Source organism: Cricetulus griseus (genome assembly GCF_003668045.3).
Source record: "Cricetulus griseus strain 17A/GY chromosome 1 unlocalized genomic scaffold, alternate assembly CriGri-PICRH-1.0 chr1_1, whole genome shotgun sequence".
Lineage (NCBI taxonomy): Eukaryota > Metazoa > Chordata > Mammalia > Rodentia > Cricetidae > Cricetulus > Cricetulus griseus.
This window is the reverse complement of record NW_023276807.1, coordinates 102,140,677-102,164,496: the sequence shown is the minus strand read 5'-3', so window position 1 is coordinate 102,164,496 and position 23,820 is coordinate 102,140,677. Positions and strand designations below refer to the sequence as shown.

At 43.4% G+C, this 23,820-nt stretch overlaps 1 protein-coding gene and 1 pseudogene across 3 annotated transcripts in view; both read right to left on the bottom strand.

Annotated features, from left to right (window-relative positions):
• Slc5a1 (solute carrier family 5 member 1) overlaps positions 1-23,820 on the bottom strand; it is a 64,392-nt gene that overhangs the window by 30,491 nt on the left and 10,081 nt on the right. For 2 of the 3 annotated variants that reach the window (XM_027387226.2, XM_035452728.1), the window contains exons 2-5: positions 23,701-23,772; positions 7,125-7,229; positions 5,918-5,977; positions 3,775-3,879 (exon numbers count right to left, since the gene is read on the bottom strand). In XM_027387226.2, the coding sequence (XP_027243027.1) occupies positions 3,775-3,879; positions 5,918-5,977; positions 7,125-7,229; positions 23,701-23,772 (342 nt within the window). Of the gene's footprint in view, positions 1-3,774; positions 3,880-5,917; positions 5,978-7,124; positions 7,230-23,700; positions 23,773-23,820 lie in introns of those variants that run through there. The other variant, XM_035452729.1, reaches the window with a different exon arrangement.
• Positions 8,927-13,731, bottom strand: LOC113832234 (annotated as a pseudogene).

Below are 23,820 nucleotides of genomic sequence, written 5' to 3'. Positions count from 1 at the left end.
GAAAAAGCTCTTATCTCTACCCAAAGACCCAAAATGTGCAGCAGGGTTGCTGTAAAAAGTTTATTGCAGTCATGATTGGTGATAACAGCTCCGGAAAATAGAAACCAGGGCATCCAGTTGTCAGGTGATTCATAAAATCTGAAGCTTTATCTCAACTGATTGTATGTATTTGAATGAGATACCCCATGTAGGAAACCTCACAGAACAAAATGCCTCTTACATATTGATGTGGCCAGTGTTCACAGGAGCCAATAAAATTCATGGAGTGGCAAAGACATGATCTCAAGATGGCAGCCACAATTGAGGCTCTTTGCCACTGCTAACCTCTACCTGCAATTCCCTTTGTTTTCTTCTACCAACCACACACCTACTAAATCCCTACATACTCCCAAATCCTTCTTGCAGGTCCTTAGTTGTTCCCTGTCTAGATATCAGTCTCACAAACCATCTGGGCATGCACACGTGCACACACACACAGGAGAGTGTGTATGTACACACACACACACACACACACACACACACACACACACACACACACACACACACTGGTTAATCTTTGTTTAATATAAATCCTTACCACTGTGGTTTGGGAACTAACTCTGTCTATGAGCCCTGTGTTCCTGAACATCAGGCTCCCAACAGGTGTAGCTGACATCACGGTAATTTTTCTAAAAAATGTTATCATATGATACAAAGAGAACCTAAAGCCAATCGAATTAATAAGGACAAGTTCTTGCTTTTCTGCACACATGCCCTTCCTTCCCATCATCTGAAGCACCCACTCTGAAGCAGATGCTTCCTCCACACAGTCCTTCCAGAGCCTTCTTCTAGCCATTCGGGTACAGTGTGCATTATAAAACCACTTCACTTTCCCTGGGGTTTGGGTTTTGACCCAATTTCTACAGAGGAATGTAAGATTTATACTACAGAAAGGACATATTCCAGTTCTGTTCCTATTGAGTCTCACAAAGCCCTTTTCTCTGTGCAGTCTGTCTGTCTGTAAATGTCCATCCTGTGCTTAGGGCACAGGTTGAGACACTCTATCCCTTTCCATTCTCTGGCTTCATCTCACCTGAATAGAGAGCAGAATTATGAGACTACAAGCTTTGAGCCTAGACAGTTTTACATCACAGTGATGGAGACCTACGTGTCTGTATAACAGATGTGTGTTCACATGTGTGTGTGCATGTGTGCATGTCAGTGTGTATACATTCACATATGGAAATCAGAGGGAAATGTTCCAAGTTGGTTCTCACCATCTGATTTGCAAAGGCAGGATCTCCCTTGTTTGTTTCTCTGAGCAGCTGCTTCAGGCTAGCAGGCTCACAAGCTTGCAGCCAGTTGTCCTGTCCACTTCACTGTGCCTGGGCTGGGATTGCAGACGCACTCTGCTGCATCTGGCTTTTTATGTGGGTCCTGGGGATGGAACGCAAGCCATTAGGCTTACGTGGCTGGTGCTATTACTCATTGAGCTGTCTCCCCAGTCCTAGCTTGTGGCTTTTGAGAAAGTTACCTTTGGACTCGGTTTCTTCTTTCATGGTTGGACTCAGTTTCTTTTTTCATGGTTGGAAAGTAAAATGCACATCCCAGCCCTGAAGTCTACTGATGAGAACCAGAGGTAGCGGGTAAAGCCCCTGGTGGGAATTAGAGTGGAGTGCAGTTTTCAAGACATCTTTGGGATCGGATCATGAAACAAGTATTAGGTTGGCCAGGACCTTCAGCCAGGAGTCTCGGAAATCACACACAGAAGCAGCCTGCAACTGTGTACGATTCAGTTGCCAACTGTAACCAATGGTGGCTGCTGGAGAATATAGCATGCTCCTTCGTTCATGCTGGGCTGCAAGGGGCTGGCCCTTGACTTCCTGGGGGCTCTCAAGTCTAAGGAGGTTTAATCAGTAACCTGAAAAGCAGGTGAGGTGATAAGAAGGGGAAAAAAGGCCTGGCATTAGTTTATTTATGTGACTGTCCCTATACCAGCCTAAGGGCAAAGAGTACCCTTTCCATGGCAACAGTGACAAAACAGACTTCCACCAGCTTGAACTGTGGCCTAAGAATGCTGACCTCCAAAAAGGAAAGCTGTGTTCCCTTTCCTATGTGCTCACACACTCACAGCTAAACTAAGACAGTTCCTTCTTAGTGTCCTGTCTCTTGTAAGGTGCCCCAAACCCACTGTTTACATCGTCTCTGCCCCCCTCAGTGGGTATCTTCCCTCCCTTCTGAAGCCGGTCCTGATCTCTTCAGCACTCCTAGAATTCCCAGTCAAGGCTCTGCACACTGGTCTCTAGTGAAATAAGGGCTGGAAAGTCCAGGTTTTTCATCTTGTAACTAAAAACTAACCCTGGAATTGGGAAGGAGAATTCAGAGGCAACAATCAAGCTGCTACCAATTGAGGACATCAATAGTATGCATCAGGAAGCGTTGTCAAGTGGGATAGCATTCCTGGTTGTTAATCTCCTTAAGAAAAAGTCCTCAGTGGCAGCAAGCTCAAAACCACTCATGGGAAACAATGGGGTCTTCAGCCAACACTGCTGGGAGGATTGAGTATCCACACACAAAAGAACGCATGGACCCTTCCTTACATATACAACTTAATTCAACATAGATCTAATCCAAGACAATAAAAAGTAACACTCTAAGGAGAAAGGCTGAGAGTGGGCTCAGGAAATAAAATGCTTGCTATGCATACACAAGAACCTTAATTCAAGTCCCTAGGCCCCAGGTAAAAGTAGACGTGGCATATGTTAATAATCCCAAACACAGGGGTTGGAGACAGGCAGATCCCAGGGACTCAGTAACTGAATGGCGAGCTCCACGTTCAGAGACAGACCTTGTCTCAAACAAATGAGGTGGAGAGCAATAGAAAAAGACATTTAACAAGGATTTCTGGCCTCCATATGTGCATGCATGGTGTATACACACACACACACACACACACACACACACACACACACACGTGCGCGCTCACATACACACAATTTTATTTAACTCTTAATAGAAACATAGAAACCATGGAAATAAATCTTCATTCTCTTGAATTTTACAGCAAATTCTAAGAAATATCACCAAAAGCATGAGCAACAAATACAAAATTGACAATTCTGCCAAAATGTAAAACCTTTGTGAATCAAAGGACACTGTCCAGAAAGTGAACGATAAATGTTTGCAAGCTATGCACCTGGTAAGGGTCTAGCATCCAGAATAGTATAAAGAACTTTTATTATTGAATAAGGAAACAATCTAATTTTTTCGGTGTTTGTATGTAAGCCAGACCAGAGGATAATGTAAGAGGGAAAAACTTATAAAAATATTTTTCTTTGAGGAACAATTAATTCAATGAGTCCTAACCCTATGAAAACATTTTTAGATAATCAAGAAATTTTGGACATGCCAAACATTAAGTTATCTGAATTTTTAAATCACTTTATTTTTTAAGTTTTTATTAAATGTTGTAAAAGCATAATGGTTATTGGTTCCAAAAATTAAAGGTGTATGCTGAAGAATTGAGAATAAAACACTATAAACTCTAGGATTTGGTTTATATATTGTTGAAAAATTAGAAGGAAATAGATGAACCAAGAATGGAAAAGTGTCGCTATAGTTAAGGTCAAGCAATCTGCAGTAGTTTATCATACACAACAAGGATGTTTTAAAATTTGTGTACAGGGAACACTCTGCTTCTTGGTGGAACAGCGTATGTGGGTAGTGAGAAAAGGAACCAATGGCCAGCTTCCCCTCCCCCACCCCACCCCACCCTACCCATGGTAATGTACTCACTGAGATCTTGGTAAGAATGTAAAGCAACACGGACAGAACGGAAAGGTAGATCTGGATTCGCTTGCCTCCAAACCGCTTCCGCAGATACTCTGGCATCGTCACCACCTGGATGGGATGGAATGGAGCCAAAGTGAACAGAGAGCCCAGGGCAAGCAGATACATGGGGTCCATCCTGGTGTCAGAGCCAGGGAGAGTGGTCAGGGAGTCATACCCCTTGTTAGTCCAGGAAGTCAACAAAGCAGCCAGTTGTCATTTGCTTAGTTCAGTCCACATACCCAATACAGTAGAAGTAGGGGAGGCCCTAGCATTCAGTTGCAGTATATCAAAAGTATCCAATAAACACATGACTGACATAACCAAGGAGGCAGGTGCTTGCCCTGGAAAAGGTGAATGCAAAGGTGTTTGTATGTGTCTGTCTCTCTGCATATGTCTGTCTGTATGTATGTATGTATTTTTTCTATATAGTGCATCTACTACAAATAAGACAATGGTAATCGCTTACTAATGCACCAAAGAAGTTGTCTAGTTAAATGTGACTATCACCTTGTTCTACAAGGCAGTACAAAGGATTGTACTTCAGCCTTCCCAAATATTCTGCTAGTTCCCTTCTGCAAATCTCAACCACACTCTGTTTTGCTCCCTGTATCCTTAGCCTGTTGTCTTCTGGAACCAATATGTCACTAGCAATCTGTGAGCCTTTGTGGTAATATTATTTTAAGGTATGTTACATTTGTTTATGCTCTGGAACGTTTCTTTAATGATGTAAAGATGTGTTGCTTTTGTTTATGCAGCATTTCTGAAACTCTGTGAAGCTGTGATTCTTTGCCTGTTTAAACACCTAAAAGTCTAATAAAGAGCTAAACGGCCAATAGCAAGGCAGGAGATAGGATAGGTGGGGCTGGCAGACAGAGAGTAAAAACAGGAGGAGAAATCTGGGACGAAAAGGGGGAGCAAGATAGAGTGAGAGGATGTCAGGGACGAGCTACCCAGCCAGCCACAGAGTAAAGTAAGATATACAGAAGTAAAAATCAGGAAAAAAAACCCAGAGGCAAAAAGTAGACGGGGAAAATTTAAGTTAAGAAAGCTGCCTAGAAACAAGCCAAGCTAAGGCCAGGCATTTATAAGAAATATTAAGACTCCATGTCTGTGGGTTTATTTGGGAGCTGGGTGGCGGATCTTCCAAAAGAGCCAAAGAGTAAAAAAGAGTAAAAAACAAACAACCACAAGTCTTCAGAAGATATAGCCTGCATAGTTTGCCCTATATCACCTTTAGCTCCCAATGTATACATTTACATGAAGGAGGTGCTTATATATGTCACTTAGGAGGTGGTGATAAAGCTATGTTTGATCAGCCACATACTCCAAATGGGAGATGATGTTGTGCATAAATGAAGGGTGATATATGATGGGGACATCCTTCTGTGTATGTTTATCTTATTGGTTGTTGAATAAAGCACTGTTCGGCCAATGAGGCAGAAAGATAGGTGGGACTAGGAGTCGAGGAGGATTCTGGGAAATATAGTAAAGTCTTGTAATCCAGGCAGGAAGTGACATAGCAGGCAGACTCAGAATATAAGCAGGGACAAACAGGAAGTTGCTCTCTTCCTCTTCCTCCTGCTCTCTACTCTGGAGCCGCCATGTGATCCCAGGATGACAGGACGTATTCTGCGGCATCCTCCATAAGATAAGTCCTAGTCATTGGCCAACAGCATTGTACCTAACATAAGTCTCTGTGTGTTATTTGGGGCCCTAATGCGGCAGGCAGAACTCAGGCAGCTTGGCGGAAAGACTTATCATTACAGACATAGTTCTTTTTCTCAACCTATTTCCTTCCCTTCTAGGGGAGGAAGTAAACAAGATCATAGCAGGGTAGCACAAGAACACACCCTGAGAAATGATGCAGGATGCTTGCGGGGCCCTGAGTAAAGTAGGGTCACTTAGGGACCTTCCTAGATGGAAGAGTAATGAACTTGGACTGAATTGAGCCCCTGCAGACAATCAGGAGCTATCTTAAAACCTAGGAATGAAAACAGACCTGGACTATTCTCTGTCATTTATGCCATAAAGTCCCCTGTGGACTCCAAAAGGATCAAGTTCACATGTATACTTGCTGATGAGGAGAGATAACAGAGTGGGTACTTACTCCAGCCCTGATGTAAATAGGGACGAATATCCAGCCCAGCACAACCACAAAAATCAAGGCCTGCAACCAAAACAAGAGGTAAATTCAGATCAGAAGAAAACTTACCCACCTCTACCTCTTTCAAGAGACCCTCAACTGCTATAGAATCCCCACCCCCTCCTTCCTTCCTTTCTTCCTTCCTTCCTTCTTTTCTTCCTAAGTGGCTAGGATAGATGTTGCTACTTGCTTGGCCTATGGAAAAAGCATGTGAGACAACAGTGGAAGAGAACCCAGGGTGCAGCCCAGACTTCCCGCTGTCAACACAGAGCAGACTCCCCATTGTCAATACAGAGTAGACTTCCCCCTAGAGCTCTGAGTTCTCTTTTTTCTTCTTCCCTGGTTTATAAGTAGTAAAATATCATGTAGAGAAAAATGGAAAGAAAGGAAGGAAAAAGGAAGGAACAGAGGGAGGGAGGGGGAAGGATAGAGGAAGAGAGGAAAGAAAGATGAAAGGAGGGAGGGAGGAAGATCCAGCAGCATTTCCCAACCTCTAATATGGCTGGAGGAAGCCTCCCCTTTAGGACCAAGGGAAGAGAGGGGGGCCCTGTGAGGATATAACCAGAGTGCCTCTCCTATGAAAGCTCCCGGAGTCAAAATGTTCCCATCGAGGCCTCACCTTCTCGGATGAGCAGACGGGAGGTGGGAGGGGGAGTGGGGGGATCAGGGGGAGAGGAGGGAGCGGGAACTGTGATTGAAATGTAAAAAAATAAATTAATTTTAAAAAATAACCCCATCTGCACCCAGGGTGGTTCTGAGGATCCCATAACATTTCAGGGTCCTCCGAACATAGACAGTGCTGGCTGCTAAGACTCTGCTGTAACCACACACCGGAAGCTTAGTCCTCCATGTAGAAAGGTGGCAGTGCCTCTATGAGGTAGCAGAGCACACTGGGAAGGCCTTGTGTCTTCTAGGTAATTCTAAAAGGACTTCCTGCTGTGGGTGACGTCCCTCCATCATTTGCCACCCACACTGAGGTTACACAGTCCAGGGGGAGCCTCACAACAGCCTGAACAGTGTTGTTTAAACTTCAGCCTTCAACTCTATTGACTAAATAAGTATCTTTTCTTTATAAAGTTAATCTGCCTCCAACATTTTATTACAGTAATGAAAAAGGAACTGATACCAGCTCCTTCTACCCCTAGGATACAGTGGCTCGGGTATTACTCACGTTCCATTCAAAGCCTCCCATGGCAATGCCTGAGGCTGCTCCTGTCCCTGCCAGTCCCACAAAGTGACCACTTCCAATGTTACTGGCAAAGAGAGAGGCTCCAATCTGGAAACAAAAGTAAATAAATAAATAAACAAATAAACATGAGCAATCAGAGGACTGCTGGGTCTTGCCTATGTTGACATCTGTGGGTCCAATTCCCACAGCAGGCATGGGGACTTGAAAAATAACAAAAACACAAAGAGGCTTGAAGGAGCAACAGGACACATCTACACATCAGACCATCTGTGGGTCATTCTTTAACTTGATTTGAACTGTGAGGAGGACAGGAGAAGTCCCACAGCCCATCAGGGTGCCCTGTGAGTCCAGCTGCTCAGGAGCTGAGCCATTCATCTCTGCATCCTGTGCAGGGAGTGTAACATCAGAAGGCCACCGTTGCAGCTGGGTGAGAGCGAGGATAGCAACTTGGCCTAGGTGAGACAAAAACAAGCTTGGAGACCGGCTGTTTATGCTTTAAAAACAAAGCCCACAGCCTTTGTTAGTGGGTTTGATGAGGGAAGGCATAACCAAGGCTGGCAAGGTGAATGCCACGCATTAAGAAGAGAAAACTTGTAGGTAACATTATACAGACTGAGCAGGGAACATACACAGGGTGGCCACCAGAGCATCTCAGAGAAAGGGATGGAATAAAGTCAAGGGAATATTGCTGGTACCAGGATATCCTGGGACTGGATTGGGTTCTTTTATGTAAGGAGGACTGCTTTGGCCTCATTCCAGACTTGGTCCCAACCCAACCCCCACCCCACGACCTGTGCCCAATCAGCTACAAAACCCCCGTCTGTCTCCACAATATTATTGACATCTAGCATTTTTTGTTTTTAGGATTTATATTTATTTTGCCCATTCCCAGTTTTTAAAGTAGACAGATTTGCTTATGAAACAGCTTATTTTAAAAACACAAAATTTAAGTACAAACAATGGGGTTAATTAAAGTCAGCAGAGTGATGGCAGACAGCAGACAGCCAGGCTGGAGAGCAAGAAGAGCACATGGGGGCCACACAGTGGGGGACACGGGTAACTGTGGTGATATCTTGCTTGTGCAAATAAAGCTTCTCTGAAGACCAGAGGATGGAGCTTGCCACTAGCTAACCATAGAGGTCTGGAGGTCTGTACAGACAGACAGGAAGTGAGACGTCTGGTCGGAGAAAGGCTATAAGCAGGCTCTTTTCTGCTGAGAAGAATGAAGGCTTTGGCTTGCTCCTTCTTCTCTCTGATCTTTCAGCATTTTCCTCTATATCTGACTCCAGGTTTTTATTTTTTAGACCAATTAAGAACTCCATTTACAGATAACTTTAGCTTCTACCTGCTACTTAACAATCCACACAGTAAGAGGTCCTTAAAGATAACCTGTATCACTTAATTAACCATGTAGTGTTTTATACTATATAATAGGATCATAAGGCCCCAATATTCCTTTAGGACAAATCCTTAAATGATTTTAATACCACTAACTCATTCTTTTGAAGTGTAAATTGCTTTAATTGGATTACAATTAATTACAGATAAATTTTAAATACACCATTGCTACTATATTAAAATTATACTATTTATAGCCAATATTCAAGGAGAATCTACTAATAAATGCTACAATAGGCATAAGTCTGACACACTTGTTAATTGATCCCATAGATATAATCTATAGATCATGATATTAGAGTCTATTCTGTCTCACTAAGTCAGGAACACTGCAATCACGGTGCACACACAACCAAGGATCACGCTCTTCAGTTAGCTGTTGCAGCTCAGATGAATGTGTGAATGAAAGTCAGGTGCAGTTCTTCATCAGAGGTACTAGTGGGAGTCACCAGGCTCCTTCCAATGTAGACTCCCAATCTAGGCCAGTAGATGAGACAGCAACAGAAATGAAAGAAAAACCTTCAGAAAGTCCGATTTCTCAACACCCTTTTCTTCATCATACACTTGTGTTTCTCATGCTGAGTAGCTGTGCTCTTCGGGTGTTTAAGAAGGAACTCCTTGTGGGTGGGTGGCAGAGGCAGATATTTTCTGGCCTACCTGACCAACCCCACATCCCATCTGAGGTTTTCAAACTTCTCTTCTTCTCTCAATATAATCTTCCTCAGGCAGAGTGCTGTTTTTCTCTCCAGTGCTGTGGTGTCTGTTTTGGCTGTGTGTGTCTGTGGTGTCTGGAGAGAGGCGAAGACTCTCAGAGATACTTCATCCAGATTCATGCTGGGCATCCAGCAGTGCCTTTTCCATGTCGTCATCATAAAGAGAGACGGAGGCTGGAACACTGCTCCAGTTCCCATTGCTGAAACACAGTTCTACCCAGGCACCCTGCAGGCTACAGGTTCTCCTCCCCAGTCAGCCGAGGAGCCTGAGCCCAACTGCTGCAAGGGCGCAGGGTTCCATCTGGTACTTTCTACATGGGGATGTGGAGAGACAGACCGGGGTGGGGAGAGAGAGAGTACTCACGAGCATTTATGTGCATTTGTGTGGGGGGGGTGCTATGGTATGTACATGAAGGCCAAAGCACAACTTGCAGGAATCAGTTTGCTTCTTCCACCTTATGGGTCCTTGGGATTAAACTCAGATCTTCCGGATGGCTTTACCCACTGAGCCATCCCACCAGCACTTTTCTATGTCATTTCAAGTCTCTCTCTCCCTCCCTCCCATTCCTCATCCCCACCCACCTACCCACATGTTCAGTTATCTCTGCAAAGCATAGTTCTACTCTGACCAGAGAAGTTCTCCTGGGTCCTCTCTACCACCAGCTCCCATGGGCCCACTAAGCAGTGTCCTGAAAGCTCCAAGCCTAGCAATAAATCTCTAGGAACTCAGTAAGATTTCAAAGCTAATTTTCTCTCACACGAATGTGCTTGAACTTCACATTACAGTTGGGATTCTTTCTTGTTCTCTTACCATCTAGGTACCCACACCACTTGAGAGCCTCCCCACTTCTCATATTACAGGTATTCAGAAGGCAATCAAGATGTTGGCTTACTAACGACTGTCATGGATCTATCTCTAGTCAGTATCCATTTTCTCCCATTTCACCCCCAGTGGACAACTACTTGACCCTTAAAGACGATTTATATTTCAAAGCCTAAAGTCCAGCATGACTTTATCTGGAGACAAGATTATTTTGAAGCTTATCAGGTTAAATGAAGTCATACAGGCAGAGCCTTGTGATAAGATTGGTGTCTTTATAAAAGAAAGAGAAGATCCCAGAAATCTTTTATTCTCCCCTCCACTGCCCCACCACACACACACACAGAGGAGGGGGCTACATGAAGACCCAGGAGGGCAGCAGCTATCTGCAAACCAGGAAGGGAGATCTCACCAGAACCAAGTCTGGTAGCACCAAATCTTTCAACCCACCTCTCAGCACCAGCTCCTTGGCAGGAGTCCCAGTCCCTCTAATGCCCATCAATCTGAGAAGAACTGCCCCTCGATTATTTGGACCATTTACCCAGGACAGCTTGCCTCTCACTGCAATTTAGATCTCTGATAAGATCAATTCAGTCTTCCATAGGACAGTGATTCTACCATTAAAATTTTCCTTTTGGTCCCTCTGGGGTTTGACACAAACTGAATGATTTCCTGTGAGCCTTTTCTTAAGGGAAAACTACTTTCACCCACAGGAAAACATACAACTGTATCATTTCTCCCTGCTCTTGATGTTAGAGCTAGAAAGCAATGGGATTACACCTATCTCCAGGACCAAAGACAGACAGTGTTTAATGACTATGCCTTCAATGAGTAACTCAGCCCTGGAAATGGACTCCTGGAACCAGAGCTACTCACAGTCTTCTGCAGGCTCATCAGTTCCACCTGGGACTTTTGAGACTGCAACTTCTCAGTTACCACCCAGACTTACTTGGGAGCAGAAACAGTCTCTGGCTACTCAGAGTGCTAAGATCAAGTGGACAAAAAGTTGGTGTGGAAGAAATACCTCTCTCTAAATGCCTGACTTTTATCTGCAGAGTTGTAACCATGAGTTACAGAGTTAAGGTCTGTCCAATGGGAGACACTATCATTTCAGTCACATGTCAAAACTCAGCACATGGTCTGAAAGAGGCTTTGATCGTCTCACCTCTGAAACCCCAGAACTACTAAACTCAAGATTTGCAAGTTGGTCTCAGGTCACAGCCAAGTTTTGAAACCGTTGCGGTGAGAATCACCTGAAGTGATTCAGCAGATTGTGGGAAAGCCTTCTTCAAACAACATAGCTCCTCAGGAGCCACAGTGAATGAAATTCCAGCATTTAAAGAAGCAATTGCTCCCAGACAAGCTCAGGCGGCAGAGCAAGTTACAAGCCAGCCTGGTTATGTAGTGACGTGATGTCCCATATGAAAAAAGAGTTCCTAGAAGGGTATCATGTGACCTCCAGGGATCTGCCTATCTCTATCCTATACTCCATCCCTAGTGTTGGATCTACAGGAGTGAATTGTTGTGCCAGATTTTACACAGGGGCTGGGGATCTGAATTCAGGTCCTTATGCTTGTTATCCTAGTTAATGGTTACTATTACTGTGATGAAACATTATGACCAAAGCAAGTTGGGGAGGAAAAGATTATTTGGCCTACACTTCCATATCACTCCTCATCATTGAGGGAAGTCAGGACAGGAGCTCACACAGGGCAGGAACCTGGAGGCAGGAGCTGATGAGAGGCCATGGAGGGTTGCTGCTGACTGGGCTTGCTCATCATGGCTTTCTCAGCCTGCTTTCTCATAGAACTCTGGATCACTATCCCAGGAATGGCACCACCCATAATGGACTGGGCCCACCATCAATTATTAAGAAAATGTCTTACAGATGGATCTTATGGAGGCATTTTCTCAACTGAGGTTCCCTCCTTTCAGATAACTTTAGCTTCTGTCAAGCTAACATAAAATTGGCCAGCACACTGGCACAGCAAGCATTTTACCCACTGTGCCATCTACCTAATGTTGTAGGTTATACTCAAACAGGTGAATCCTTTTCAATGACTCGCTGTTGACAAGTAAATAGAGTCTTGTAGGAAGTTAAGGCCCATGAGGTGCTGAGGAGCCAACCTGGAGTCTGCCTGGCGCTGTCAGAGATCCTGATTGTGACTAGCCAATGAGGGGGTGGCCGTGCAATGTTGCTAAACTTTTCTCCTGACTCTCCGTGTCTGTGCCGTTGGCACCGAGCTTTCTCTCCCCCTCTCCAGAAGGAGCCGTTAGGACCCAGCAACATCTCTCTTATATTTGTGATATTTCTAGTTAAAAAATACAAATGCAACTCCTTCCTCTACACCATCCTGATTAGCATGGATATGGATGCTCTGGTTTTTTAACTCTACCTTAAGAACATTGTGAGAGACACTCAATGAGATTTCATTGGGACATTTACTACCGTGCTACTTACAACAGCTGAAAACAGGAGAACATGTTTCTAACTAAAATGCCGAACGATATTTTAAAAATTGATAAATTAATATTCATACTAATGATGGAATACTATGCAGCCATTAAATTAAATGATAGTTTGGGAAAATTTTGCTATAACATGGGAGATGATCATGATAAAATGTAAACTGAACTAACATACAGGCAGGCATGGTAGAAATGCCAACAATACCAGACCTCAGGAGGCTGGGACAGGAAGGTTACCAGACTGCCCTGGTTCACATAGGGAGTGCCAGATCAGTTAAGCTATGTCAGAAACCTTGTCTCAATAAATCAAAATGGAGACAGATCTGGTGGAGCACCATGTAATCCCAGAACTTCAGAGTGCAGACAGGAACGTCAGGAGTACAGCTACATATTGTTTGAAGCCACAAGGGCTACAAGAGACCTTGTTTCAAAATAACACAAAAGATAGCTTCATATAATATAGCCTATGTGCCATATGATCCTCAAAATATTTAAGTGCATGTGTGTGCATGCATATACATAAATTGATACATGCATATACATGTACATGCATTATGTATATACATAATTCTGGCATGGTTGTGTTTGGAAGAGAAAACACAGAGCACATATTTATTTTGCTTTTTAGACTTTTCTAATTTTTCACAATGATTTTATGAAATTTAATTATTAGAACACAAATCTTTAGACCCTCCAGCACTCTCTCAGACTCACTGACAGAGCCTGAAGGCTGAGAAAAAGCAGGCATGTAAGTTCAGCATTGGTGTCGTGTAAAAATGTCACCAAGGGCTAGTGAGACAGCCCATCAGGTAAGGGACCTCACTGCCACATTTGACAACCTGAGTTCAACACCCAGAACTTAAATGGTGGGAGAAAAAAAGAGACAGAATTCCCACCAGTTGTCCTCTGACTTCTGCACACAAACATGGCATGTGCACCAGAACAAATATGTACATGGACACACACCATTTAGTTATTTAACTAAACAAAGAAATGAACTGATGTGGTAAAGTTCACTGACTGCTAACTACAATTGCTTTTTGTATGAGGAGAAGTAGAAAACAAATCCTGCTGACATAAGAGCCTGTAGGTGAGTACACTCAACCTTGCTGTTTTCAAATGAAAACTAAACTATGTCACCAAGGGGGAAAGTGATTCAAATCACACACCGACTTTACCTTTACCCCATGGCCTAAGGAAATCAGCAGCCTGTGTACACCCAGGACCCTGCACCAACAGCCATGCTTGACAGCCCAGGAAAATGGCATAAGCTCCTTCTCCTGAGCACAGGGGGTGCACTCCGACCTGGTTCTAATCTTGCCTTTGACATAGCAAATTACAGGACCTGAAGTCAGTTGCTTTAACGCTTTGAACTTCAGTTTCCTCTACTCTAAACCAAGAATAAGAATCCCTCTTTGCCAGCCAGGTGCAGCAGAGTGCACCTATGTCAACAATGTAAAGTAAAGGTGGAAGGATAGATGTTCAAGACAAGCCATGGCTATATGGCAAGTCTGAGGACAGCCTGTGTTGCATGAGAGCCTGTCTCAAGATAGAAAAGGGGGAGAGAACGAGAAGACTCTCAGTCGCCCTCAGAACAGGTTGTGAGGTGGCAGGTGTGAGAAGTCTCTGAGACAGTTCACCCTACAAAGACACACCATTGTGAAGAAGTACTGATAATGCTGTTACCAACACGTGTTTATAGACTATGATGAAGTTCCTGAGAGACACCAAGATTTTTCCTTTCAGGAACAAGATCATCATAGCTCAAAAGAAAAATGTTCTCAGCAACTGCTTTCTTTATTAAAGGTCATGCCATGCCCAAAATATCCAGTATCCAGAGCCGACTCTGCTTCCTGTGTCAGTTCTCTCCTTTAAAGGACATCGAGATTCCCGGGGCCTCCTCTCCGTTCACTGGGTCATGCTAGACATAGCTCTCCAGTGATGCTCAAACATGAGCTAGCCCAGAACACGAAATGTGCACTCACCTCTGCATTTCAGGTAACTATGAATGCTGTTGTATAAGCAGGCATTACCCAATATTTGGCATACACATACTACCAGTGTTTTGATTGTTTGAAAGTCAGATTTAACTAACCATTCTATATCTTCTAAATATGTTATCCTCTATTTTGCTAAATCTGGCGGTTCTCATTAGAATCATCTAAAGTTTAATTAATATGAATTGCTGGGACACACCCTCAGTTTCTGATTCAGTAAGTCTAGGTTTCTAACAAAAGCCTGTGTCTTGCTGATGCTTCTACCCTGGGTACCACTCTTTGAGAGCAGCATCCTGGCAGAATAAGATATAAAGAAAACCACTAACTTCTGTGATGTCTCTGTTAGACCTTTATCTTACTGAGTGGCCACAACAACTCTTTAAGGTTGGAATTATTCCCTTCCCAACTTCACATTATAGAGGAGAGGCCTGGAGGTTAGAGTTACAGAATGACTTGTCCAAAGTTCTATAACCAAGGGGGGCTGAAGTCTACCGACCCAAGGAGAGAACACAGCATCACACTGACTTGGCTTCCTCCCTCCTCCTTCCAGGCTACAGTCTCCCGGATGTCCCTAAAGGGACACTGGAATAACACCCTACTGCCCATCTCTGTGAACTCAGTTTGTGCTTGTCTGTATTGTGTTTGCTTTCCTATTCTCCCTCTCAGGAATCCTAGCTAATCCTGGTTGACATATTTTTTTGTTTCTTTTGGGGGGGAATTTTATTTGGTTGATTGATTTGGTTTGGTTTGGTTTTGTAGCCTTGGCTATCCTGGAACTCATTATATAGACCAGATGGCCTCAAAAAGAGGTTTTTCCTGCCTCTACCTCATGAGTGCTGGGATTGAGGCATCCTTTTCAACATGGAAAGTTTGGAGAAATTTGACCTTTGACTTTTGCCATCTCTTGGGATAGTACTTCCTGGCTTTAGACAGAAAATAAGGTAAGTCTCATATATTCAGAATATTTTATTTCTAAACCTCTGGCAAACATTTAGACACAAGCTTTGCTCCAGAGACGTCATAATTTGTTTACTTTGGGTGAGCTCATGTCCCCAGAAACAATGACTGCTTTCATTACCTCTGTACACATCTCTCCTTACTCAAGGATCCAAAGAGGCAGAAAATCAGGAAACCATTGCCAATCCTGGTGTTTTCCCAATGGGTTTGGTACAAAAGTTGTTCAACAGCATCAGAGATCAAAGAGGTTACACCAACAAGCTAGCCGCCAATCTAGATGAGCCTCTCTTTGGAATCTTTAGCAGCTCAGGGTCCTCACTCAGAGGGCATGGGCTACTGTCACTGTGTCTTTCCCACACTGGTCCTCATTTAGATCTTCAAATATGGCATGCTCCTTCCAGCACCAGGGCCTTTTGGCCATTCTGGAGGTTTATCGGTTGGTTGCAGAGTAGATTTTCAGGTTTTTCATCTGGAGCTTTTAGAAGGATTTTGGGATTTTGTTTTTTGTTTTTTCTTAAATTGCTCACCTCTGATTTTCAAATGAATGGTTTCTTCTATTCTTTTTCTTTTGTAATTGATACATAATAATTACGAATACTTACGGGGCACAATGTGACATCACAAGGATCAGCTGAGGATGACTGATTTATCCAAATCATCAACATTTTTTATTTCTGGCAGGCCCCTTATGCTTCTTCTGATCCTGACCTAAAAGCCCTGTCCTCTGAAAGGTCTCCCCAGCCCGCCTTTGCAGGTTAAGGAACACCCCTCCCTGCCCCACCCAATATTTGAATGTATTGACTCTAATACATTTCCTGCTGAAACCTTAATGTTACTTATAATTTTACAAGTATTTTCTAAAACTGTGAGTGATGTGTATAGTGATCTACAAGCATCTATCATAGGATCTGGCTTACAGGAGGCAACACCACACAGGTGCAGAATGAATGAGAGAGTAACATATAAATGGATGAATGAATAAATGAATGAATGATTGATGATATAGCTAATGGAGAAAGGCCTAAACACAAGATACAATAATGATGATAAAAAAGGTGTGGGTGTGAATGCCTATAATCTCAAAACTCTGGAGACTAAGGCAGGAAAATGGTGATTTTGAGGCCAGCCTGGCTACATAGTAAGACCCTATCTTTAAAAAAAATCTATCATAATGGTGATGATGATCACCATCATCACTTGGAAGGTAGAGGCAGGAGATTCAGGAGTTCAAGGCCAGTTTCAACAGCATAGAGAGTTCAAGGCCAGCCTGGGCTATGTGAGATCCTGTCTCAAAACAACAAGAAGAACAAATAAAATGTCTCTATAAGATAGGTAGGACGATCTCTATTTTTTCCACTGAAGAAACTGAGACACAGAGAGACAGAGGCACCCAAGGCCATGCAGGGATGCATTGAGCTAAGGTTTTGAACAAGCTGGTTGGCTCCAGAATCTTTGCTTTTAATTTTAAATGGCCTTCACATTTTAGAGTTTACTTCAAATGTTAATAAAACTGCAGCTAACTCTGTTATATGCCACATGCCACTGGTAGACAAGGAAAACTCAGATGGCGTGAATGACCTATCTCAGCCGACAGTTCCAGCATTCTTCTGGCTTCAACCAACTTGAAACATTGATTATAATTCTGCTTGCCTTTTCTGACTACAGAGAGGCTAATCTGTTAGAAAACAATAGGAAGACAGCCAGTGGGAAGTGAGAGGCCAAGGGATTAGATAATGACCCAGTGACAGAAACTTGGCTACACACTGGTCACCTGAAGCCTGGAAACACAAAGAATACGTAGGGCAGGAGGTGGCCATATGTCAGTCAAAGAAGCTTCTCAGAGCCAGATGTGGGTCTGCAGATGAGACACAATGATGACACTGAGCCCGGTACTGTGGCGCACACCTGAAATCCCAGAACTCAAGAGTCTGAGGAAGGACAGCATGGGCTACGTAGTGAGACCCTATTCAAGATGAAAGAGGAAAAGGGAAGGGGAGGGAGAAGGAAGGAAAGAGTGTGAGGAGGAGGCAGCTCTTGAGAGGTAACTAAACTAAGCATAGGAAAGAATAGTAAGGAAAAGGCTTCAACAATGGGGGATGACAGAGAAAGAACAAGGAGCCAAAGGGAAGGCAGGGGTAGAAGAAGAAAATGAGAAGAACAAAAAGAGGAAAAGGAGGAAGACAAAGGGGAAAGGAACCAGGTGGTTTGAGAAGGCAGAAGCTGGCAGATACTGGCAAAAACATTCACTGTAAAGGAAATCACTCTGAGAAGTGCCAAATTTTGCCAACACTTGACTCAGACAGAAAAATTAAATTGGGCTGGGTGTGGTGGTGAACATCATTAATCCCAGAGGCAAGTGAATCTCAGTGAGTTCGAGGCCAGCCTGGTCTACAAAGTGAGTTCTAGAACAGACAGGGCTGTTACACAGAGAAACCCTCTTTTGAAAAACCAAAAAATAAAAAATAAGTAAATAAATAAAGGCCTGAGATAGTGAGGAAGTGGCCCAAACAATGCCATCCCAAGAAGTCTGGTGTGGCAAGACTTTATAGACACTGTCATCAGAAATAAGACTTATTTTTCCAGTTTTACCACCATGAAACTGAAAGATACAAGAGCAATGATTTGAAATCAGGAACAGTTTTAGAAAGGCTTTGCACCTACCTAACTTCCTCTACTCTTAATCACTGTGAGGCCTGCACCAGAGAGCAGGACACATCCCAATGCCTCAGGCAGCCACCAAGGAAGGCCTGGCATGGCAGCCTGCAGACAAGTCTGCCTCCTCCCTTTCTTTAATGCAGCCCCTATTCCCATCAAGGGCTTACTTGAGGTGCTGCAGGGCCTTGCAGTATGTATCACACTTAATGAATTTTTTTTAAGTTTCAAAAAGGAAAGGATGGGCCCTCATTCACAGGTTATAGGATAAATATGGGCACCAGCAGCTTCATGCAGGGCAGAGTTGACCAGGGTGGCAAATGAGACAGAAATTGCTCCTCCCAGGCTTCTAAAGGGCCAGCTACTTTTCATTCCTGCATGCTTCTTCCTGGAACTTTGTCACTTTGCGTGTTCTCTGCCTCCCCCGTGTCAATTTTCCTGCTTCCCTCTCTGTCTCTCTGATTCATTACTTCCCTGCATCAATGTCAACAGCCTACCATGTTTCCCTAGGCATTCTTTGGTCCCTATATAGCATGATAAATGGTTGAACTTCCGTCTTAACTTAAAAGTAAAATTAAGCTAGGCATGAAGATGCATGCCTGTAATTCCATCACTGAGGAGGCTGAGGCAGAAGGTTCTTGAATTCAAGGCTATCCTGGGCTACAAAGTGAGACCCTGCCTGAAAAACTTAATAAATAAATAATAAAATCAGGTATATTTCCTAAGACAGTTAAAAGTTTGAGGTGTTGTCCTCTTCCTTAAGGGTAATTATTATTGGGGCTCCTTTCTAGCCCTAATAGAAAAACTTGGTTTTCAGATTAATCTTATACTATACCTATTAGCGTCATCAATGTCTATCTCAAGACCTAAGCCAGAACAGAGGAGTCCTGGCTCTGTGCAAACGTGGGGAAGCCGCGCAGTGACCTGTCTTCCTCACAGTCCTTACCTAACTAGATTCCCTCAGGAATCAAACAGTAAGTCTTGCAGAGGCTCCACTGACAAAAAATGAAAATGAGACAAACCTGAGAATGGACAAGAAAGGCCTCTGTTCTGAGACTATACAATGTCCTTAAAACAACAATGTGGGCCCCTCTGCTGGTTTCTTTTCTTTTCTTAAAAAATTAGTAACAAGCTTGCTTCACATGTCAATCCCAGCTCTTGGAACACAGCTACATCCATTCATTTGTGTATTTCCCACGCATGTTTTTGTGCAGAGTTGAAGCCCTACAGAGATCTTACCTGCAAAGATGAGATCTGGCTTTTTTGATTTTCCCAAAAACACTGTGATGCACTCTTTTTATTGTTATTCTCTAAGGAGACAAACCATGGGTATTAAAGGACAGGCAGTCCCTCTTTTAAGGAAGGGTCTCTGTGTAGCCTAGGCTAGTTTCTAACTCAGGATCCTCCTGCCTCATTCTCCTGAATACTGAAATTAAAGTTATGTGCCACCATATCCAACCAGTTTTCAGGTGATGGACTGACAAGTGTGCCTGCATCGCTGTCCTTACCACACCAAGTCACCCCACTTATTCACACCTCTGTGGTATCTGTGCATAATCTAGCTCACCAGACTGCCTCACATGGTAAAGGAAGCTCCCCCAGAGAGGTTGACAACTTGTTCAATGTTGCAAGGCAGGGGAAGCCAAATCCTTTGGCTCCTAGTGTGACTGTTTGCTCCCGAATCACAGTGGGTTGGTTAGTTCAGCACTGTTGGATTTGATGGTTCCAAAGAGCCAGCTCTGCCAATGTACAGGTGTGTCCATACTTCCCTCTAAAACAAAGGCCCTCCTCCAGGCTATTAATTAGGGCCTCACATCTCAGAATTTCTGTTACCTCCAGCCGAGAAGTGGGGATTTCCCCCTTCAAAGCTCAAACCATAAGCTTCCTGGAACTCTCTCATTTCCCACGCCCGTCCAGCAATCTATATAGCAAAGTACTCAGAAAACTGTTAAGTAAAGGTGCCAGGCCACAGTACAGCCGAAAGGGTGTTCCTGAATGAGCAGTGCAATGCACTAAGCACTGTTTGTGGGTTCATGTTATCCCAAGGAGGTGGCTTTGGTTTGCCTCAAGTGTGACTTCATCTTCTGGGAGTCTCCCTGCCCATCTCCTGCATAAACTCACTCCTCTAATTTCACCTGTGGAGTCCTTGCCCCACCCCTCTGACTATCCTTCACTTCTGTCCTCAGGTCAAGGTACCAACTACTTCCCTCCCTGGGACTTAGTCCCTCAGGAATAGACTTTTCACCAGAGGCTTCTGATGGTTTTCCTTCACCAGTCATAACCACGTCCCCAGTGCCCCACTAGCCCCCAGGAATGTCTAGAACTAGCCTTCCCACAGTCTAACCGTCTTCGATTTTGTTAAACCCTCCCTGTCTCTGAATCAACACCAGTGGCTCTTCCTGCAGTTTGTCTGGCTACCTACAACTCCTGCTTGGAGCAACTATGCTAAAGACAGGTGAAAGGTGTGTCCCAGAGCCAGCAGGTGGAGATGGCTGTCAGGGGTTTGAGAGTCCCTGGCTTCTCTGAAAATCCTTGGGTCAACATATTTGAGAACTGATATTCTAATTATGGATTTAGGGACCAGTAATAGGCTAAATTGACTTTTTAATTTACCTTAAGAGGAAATTAGGAATATAATTTGGGTTCTATTTAAAATAGTTTTTAATTTTGGAAAGCAATCCTTAATGTCTTACATGCCACATTTTTACTTTTTTGTTTGTTTGTTTTGTTTTTCAAGACAGGTTTCTCTGTGTAGCCCTGGCTATCCTGGAACTCGCTCTGTAGATCAGGCTGGCCTTGAATTCACAGAGATCTGAATGCCTCTGCCTCCCGAGTGCTGGGATTAAAAGTGTGCACCACCACCACCCCACCACATTTTCTTTTGATTCCTTCTTACAGCTGTGTTGTGACAGTGTTTATAAACCATTTTAAATTTTAGAAAGTAAACCACCAGGATCATTCTTCCTCTAAACTAGCAGTTTTTGAATTCTGTTAAGTCAACAGAACCTTGTCATTAAACAAAATTTTAACAGTTCCCCCTTTTTAAAAAGTTGAGTTTTGGGGGAGTAAGTAACCCCAAAACATTTCTACAGTGCCTATGTGTGGTAGCAAACATGGATACTTACAATCAAACTACATTTTGTCACATCTAAGATACCAACTATCATCAAGACAAAACATGAGGGCTGGGGAGTTGACTCAGAAGTTGAGACACATACTGCTTTTCTAGAGGACAGGGTTCAGTTCCCAGAACCTGCATCGGGCAGCTTCAGAGGTCCTGCTGCCTCTGACCTCCTTGAGCACCCAAACACATGTGCACATACCCACACACAGACTTACACATATACATGCAATTAAAAGTAAAAATTCAAAAAGACATACTGAAGGAAAGAAAACACCCTGCACTAAACCTATAGCATCCCACTGTTACAAGACACAACCAAAGTGAATACAGTAATCATGATTTCTATGTGTATTTATTTTTACTATATAACTCATTATCAATTCATTTTAGAATACAACTCCTATATAACTGGAATTGGTGATTTGTGATAACATAAGTAAATGTGAGTACAAACCAGGTTTGATTTACATGATCTACATGAAAGTTAACTTAAAAAAAAGTTAGCAACAGTTTCTGGTATTCACTGCACACTACTGAGTATAATGGCAATTGAGAGATTTATCTGGACACTCTTGGCCTTCCTTCCATGTCTTCACAGTCCCATTCATGAACTGCTGGCCAGGCACAGTATGGGGTGCTGTATAGTGCTGTCAGAGGTGATTCAGATACACAGAAAAAAAACATTTTTTAAATTTTTTTATTCATGTAAGTGTACCCCATGCATACCTGGGCATCAGATACCCTGGAACTGAAGTCATAGGCATTTGTGAGCCACCTTGTGAGTGATGAGAACTGAATTCAAGTCCTCCTCGAGAAAGGAAAGCGCTCTTAACTGCTGAGCCATTTCTCATTTTCATAAGGTCCAGCCACCTGGAACCATTTTATAGTCTTAGGAAACCTTAGATGGAAACCGTGGTTGGAGAAAGAAGAGTCAAATGTCAGTGTCACCAAGGAAGGTAACGATTCTGCACAAAAGAACAATGCCATACTTCTCTGTCAGAACAATCCAGTCCTGTGGGGTGCATAAGGAAACCTCACAAAAACATGGACCCCTCCCTGCTGGGGGCATGGCTAATCTCTCCCATCAGCCAACCCTGGGCCCAAAGCCAAGCTGCTCTAGACCTGCCTTAACACACAAATCTCCTAAAGGAGTGCATCCCTGGCCTCCACCCTCAGTTTCTTCAAGATCCAGAGATCAGAAACCGAGATCTGTCAGGTGTTGTGGCACTACCAGCACTTGGGAGGCAGAGGCAGAGGCAGGTGGACCTCTGTGAATTTGAGGCTAACCTGGTCTATAGGGAGAGTTCCAAGACAGCCAGGGCTACACAGTAACCTTGTCTCAAAAAAAAAGGGGGGGGGGAAGAAACTGAGATCTAATCCCAAGTAAATCAGCCCTAAGACTTTTTATATAAAGAGATATAATTTCATAATGGTAAAAAAAAGTTCAAAACCCAACCCAATCCATATTATCCCCAACAGAACCAAACCCTGCACAGACCAAAGTAATTTTAGAAACACCATAGCTTCGGTTTCTTTTCTTATAAATGAGGCTTGATGATATTTCCTTTCTAGGAGTGTCAGAGTCAGGACTTTTTAAAAAATGTAGGATTTCATAAAATTAAACAGCTTCTGCCCAGCTAAAGGATAATCAACCCAGTCAGGAGGAAGTCCACAGAGTGGCATAGAACCTTTGTCAATCATCCATCTGACAGAGGATTATTACCCAGAATATATAAAGAAAAATGTTCCCTCTGAGAGCCAAAGGCCACCTGACCATGACCCCAGCACCAGTCAAGAGGGTGAGAAGCCCTCTTTTGAGATGTTGGGCAAGGTTGTCTAAGAGACTCCCAGAACATTATAGACTATTCCTATTGCCCTTGGTTGCCCCCAGAGGTAGAAGGGAAGTTGTACTTCAGACACAGTGCCCCAAGACCCCTGAGCTGAAACTGACCTGGATGCCCCTCCCTGGGGACTAGCTCTCATGGCTCCAGAAGGATTCATGAAAGCTTCCAAAGGAGGAAAGCAAACAACAGTCCTACCCAGCCACACCTATGAACCATAACAATGACCACAAGGCCTTAATCCTACACAAATAACTACAGACAACTAAGGGATGCAGAGAGCAAGAGAAATCATTTTCCCCAGGATAGGACACACCAGTTGGCTATCCAATGCCGAATACTCAGCCTTGAAAACATACAAGCAAGTGACATTATACAGACGGAGCAGACTATATTTAGGAACATATATATGTATATACATATATGCTTGTAACAACAATTAATGAAAAGAGAGGCCATAAATTTGAAAAAGAGCAAAGAGGAAGTGTTTAGAGGCAGAAAGGGGGAGGAGGAAATGATGTGATTGCATTATAATCTCAAAAAGTAAATAATAAAAAAAAGAAAAGTTTTTTTCAGAGAAAACTTACCGGCCACCACGTCATACTTCGGCCTGCCAGGAAGAAGCCTCCAACAGTCCCACGATTAGTGGAAAACATAGCCTGAGGGAGAGAGAATCAAAATTTAACAGGAAACTAGAAGAGTGACTT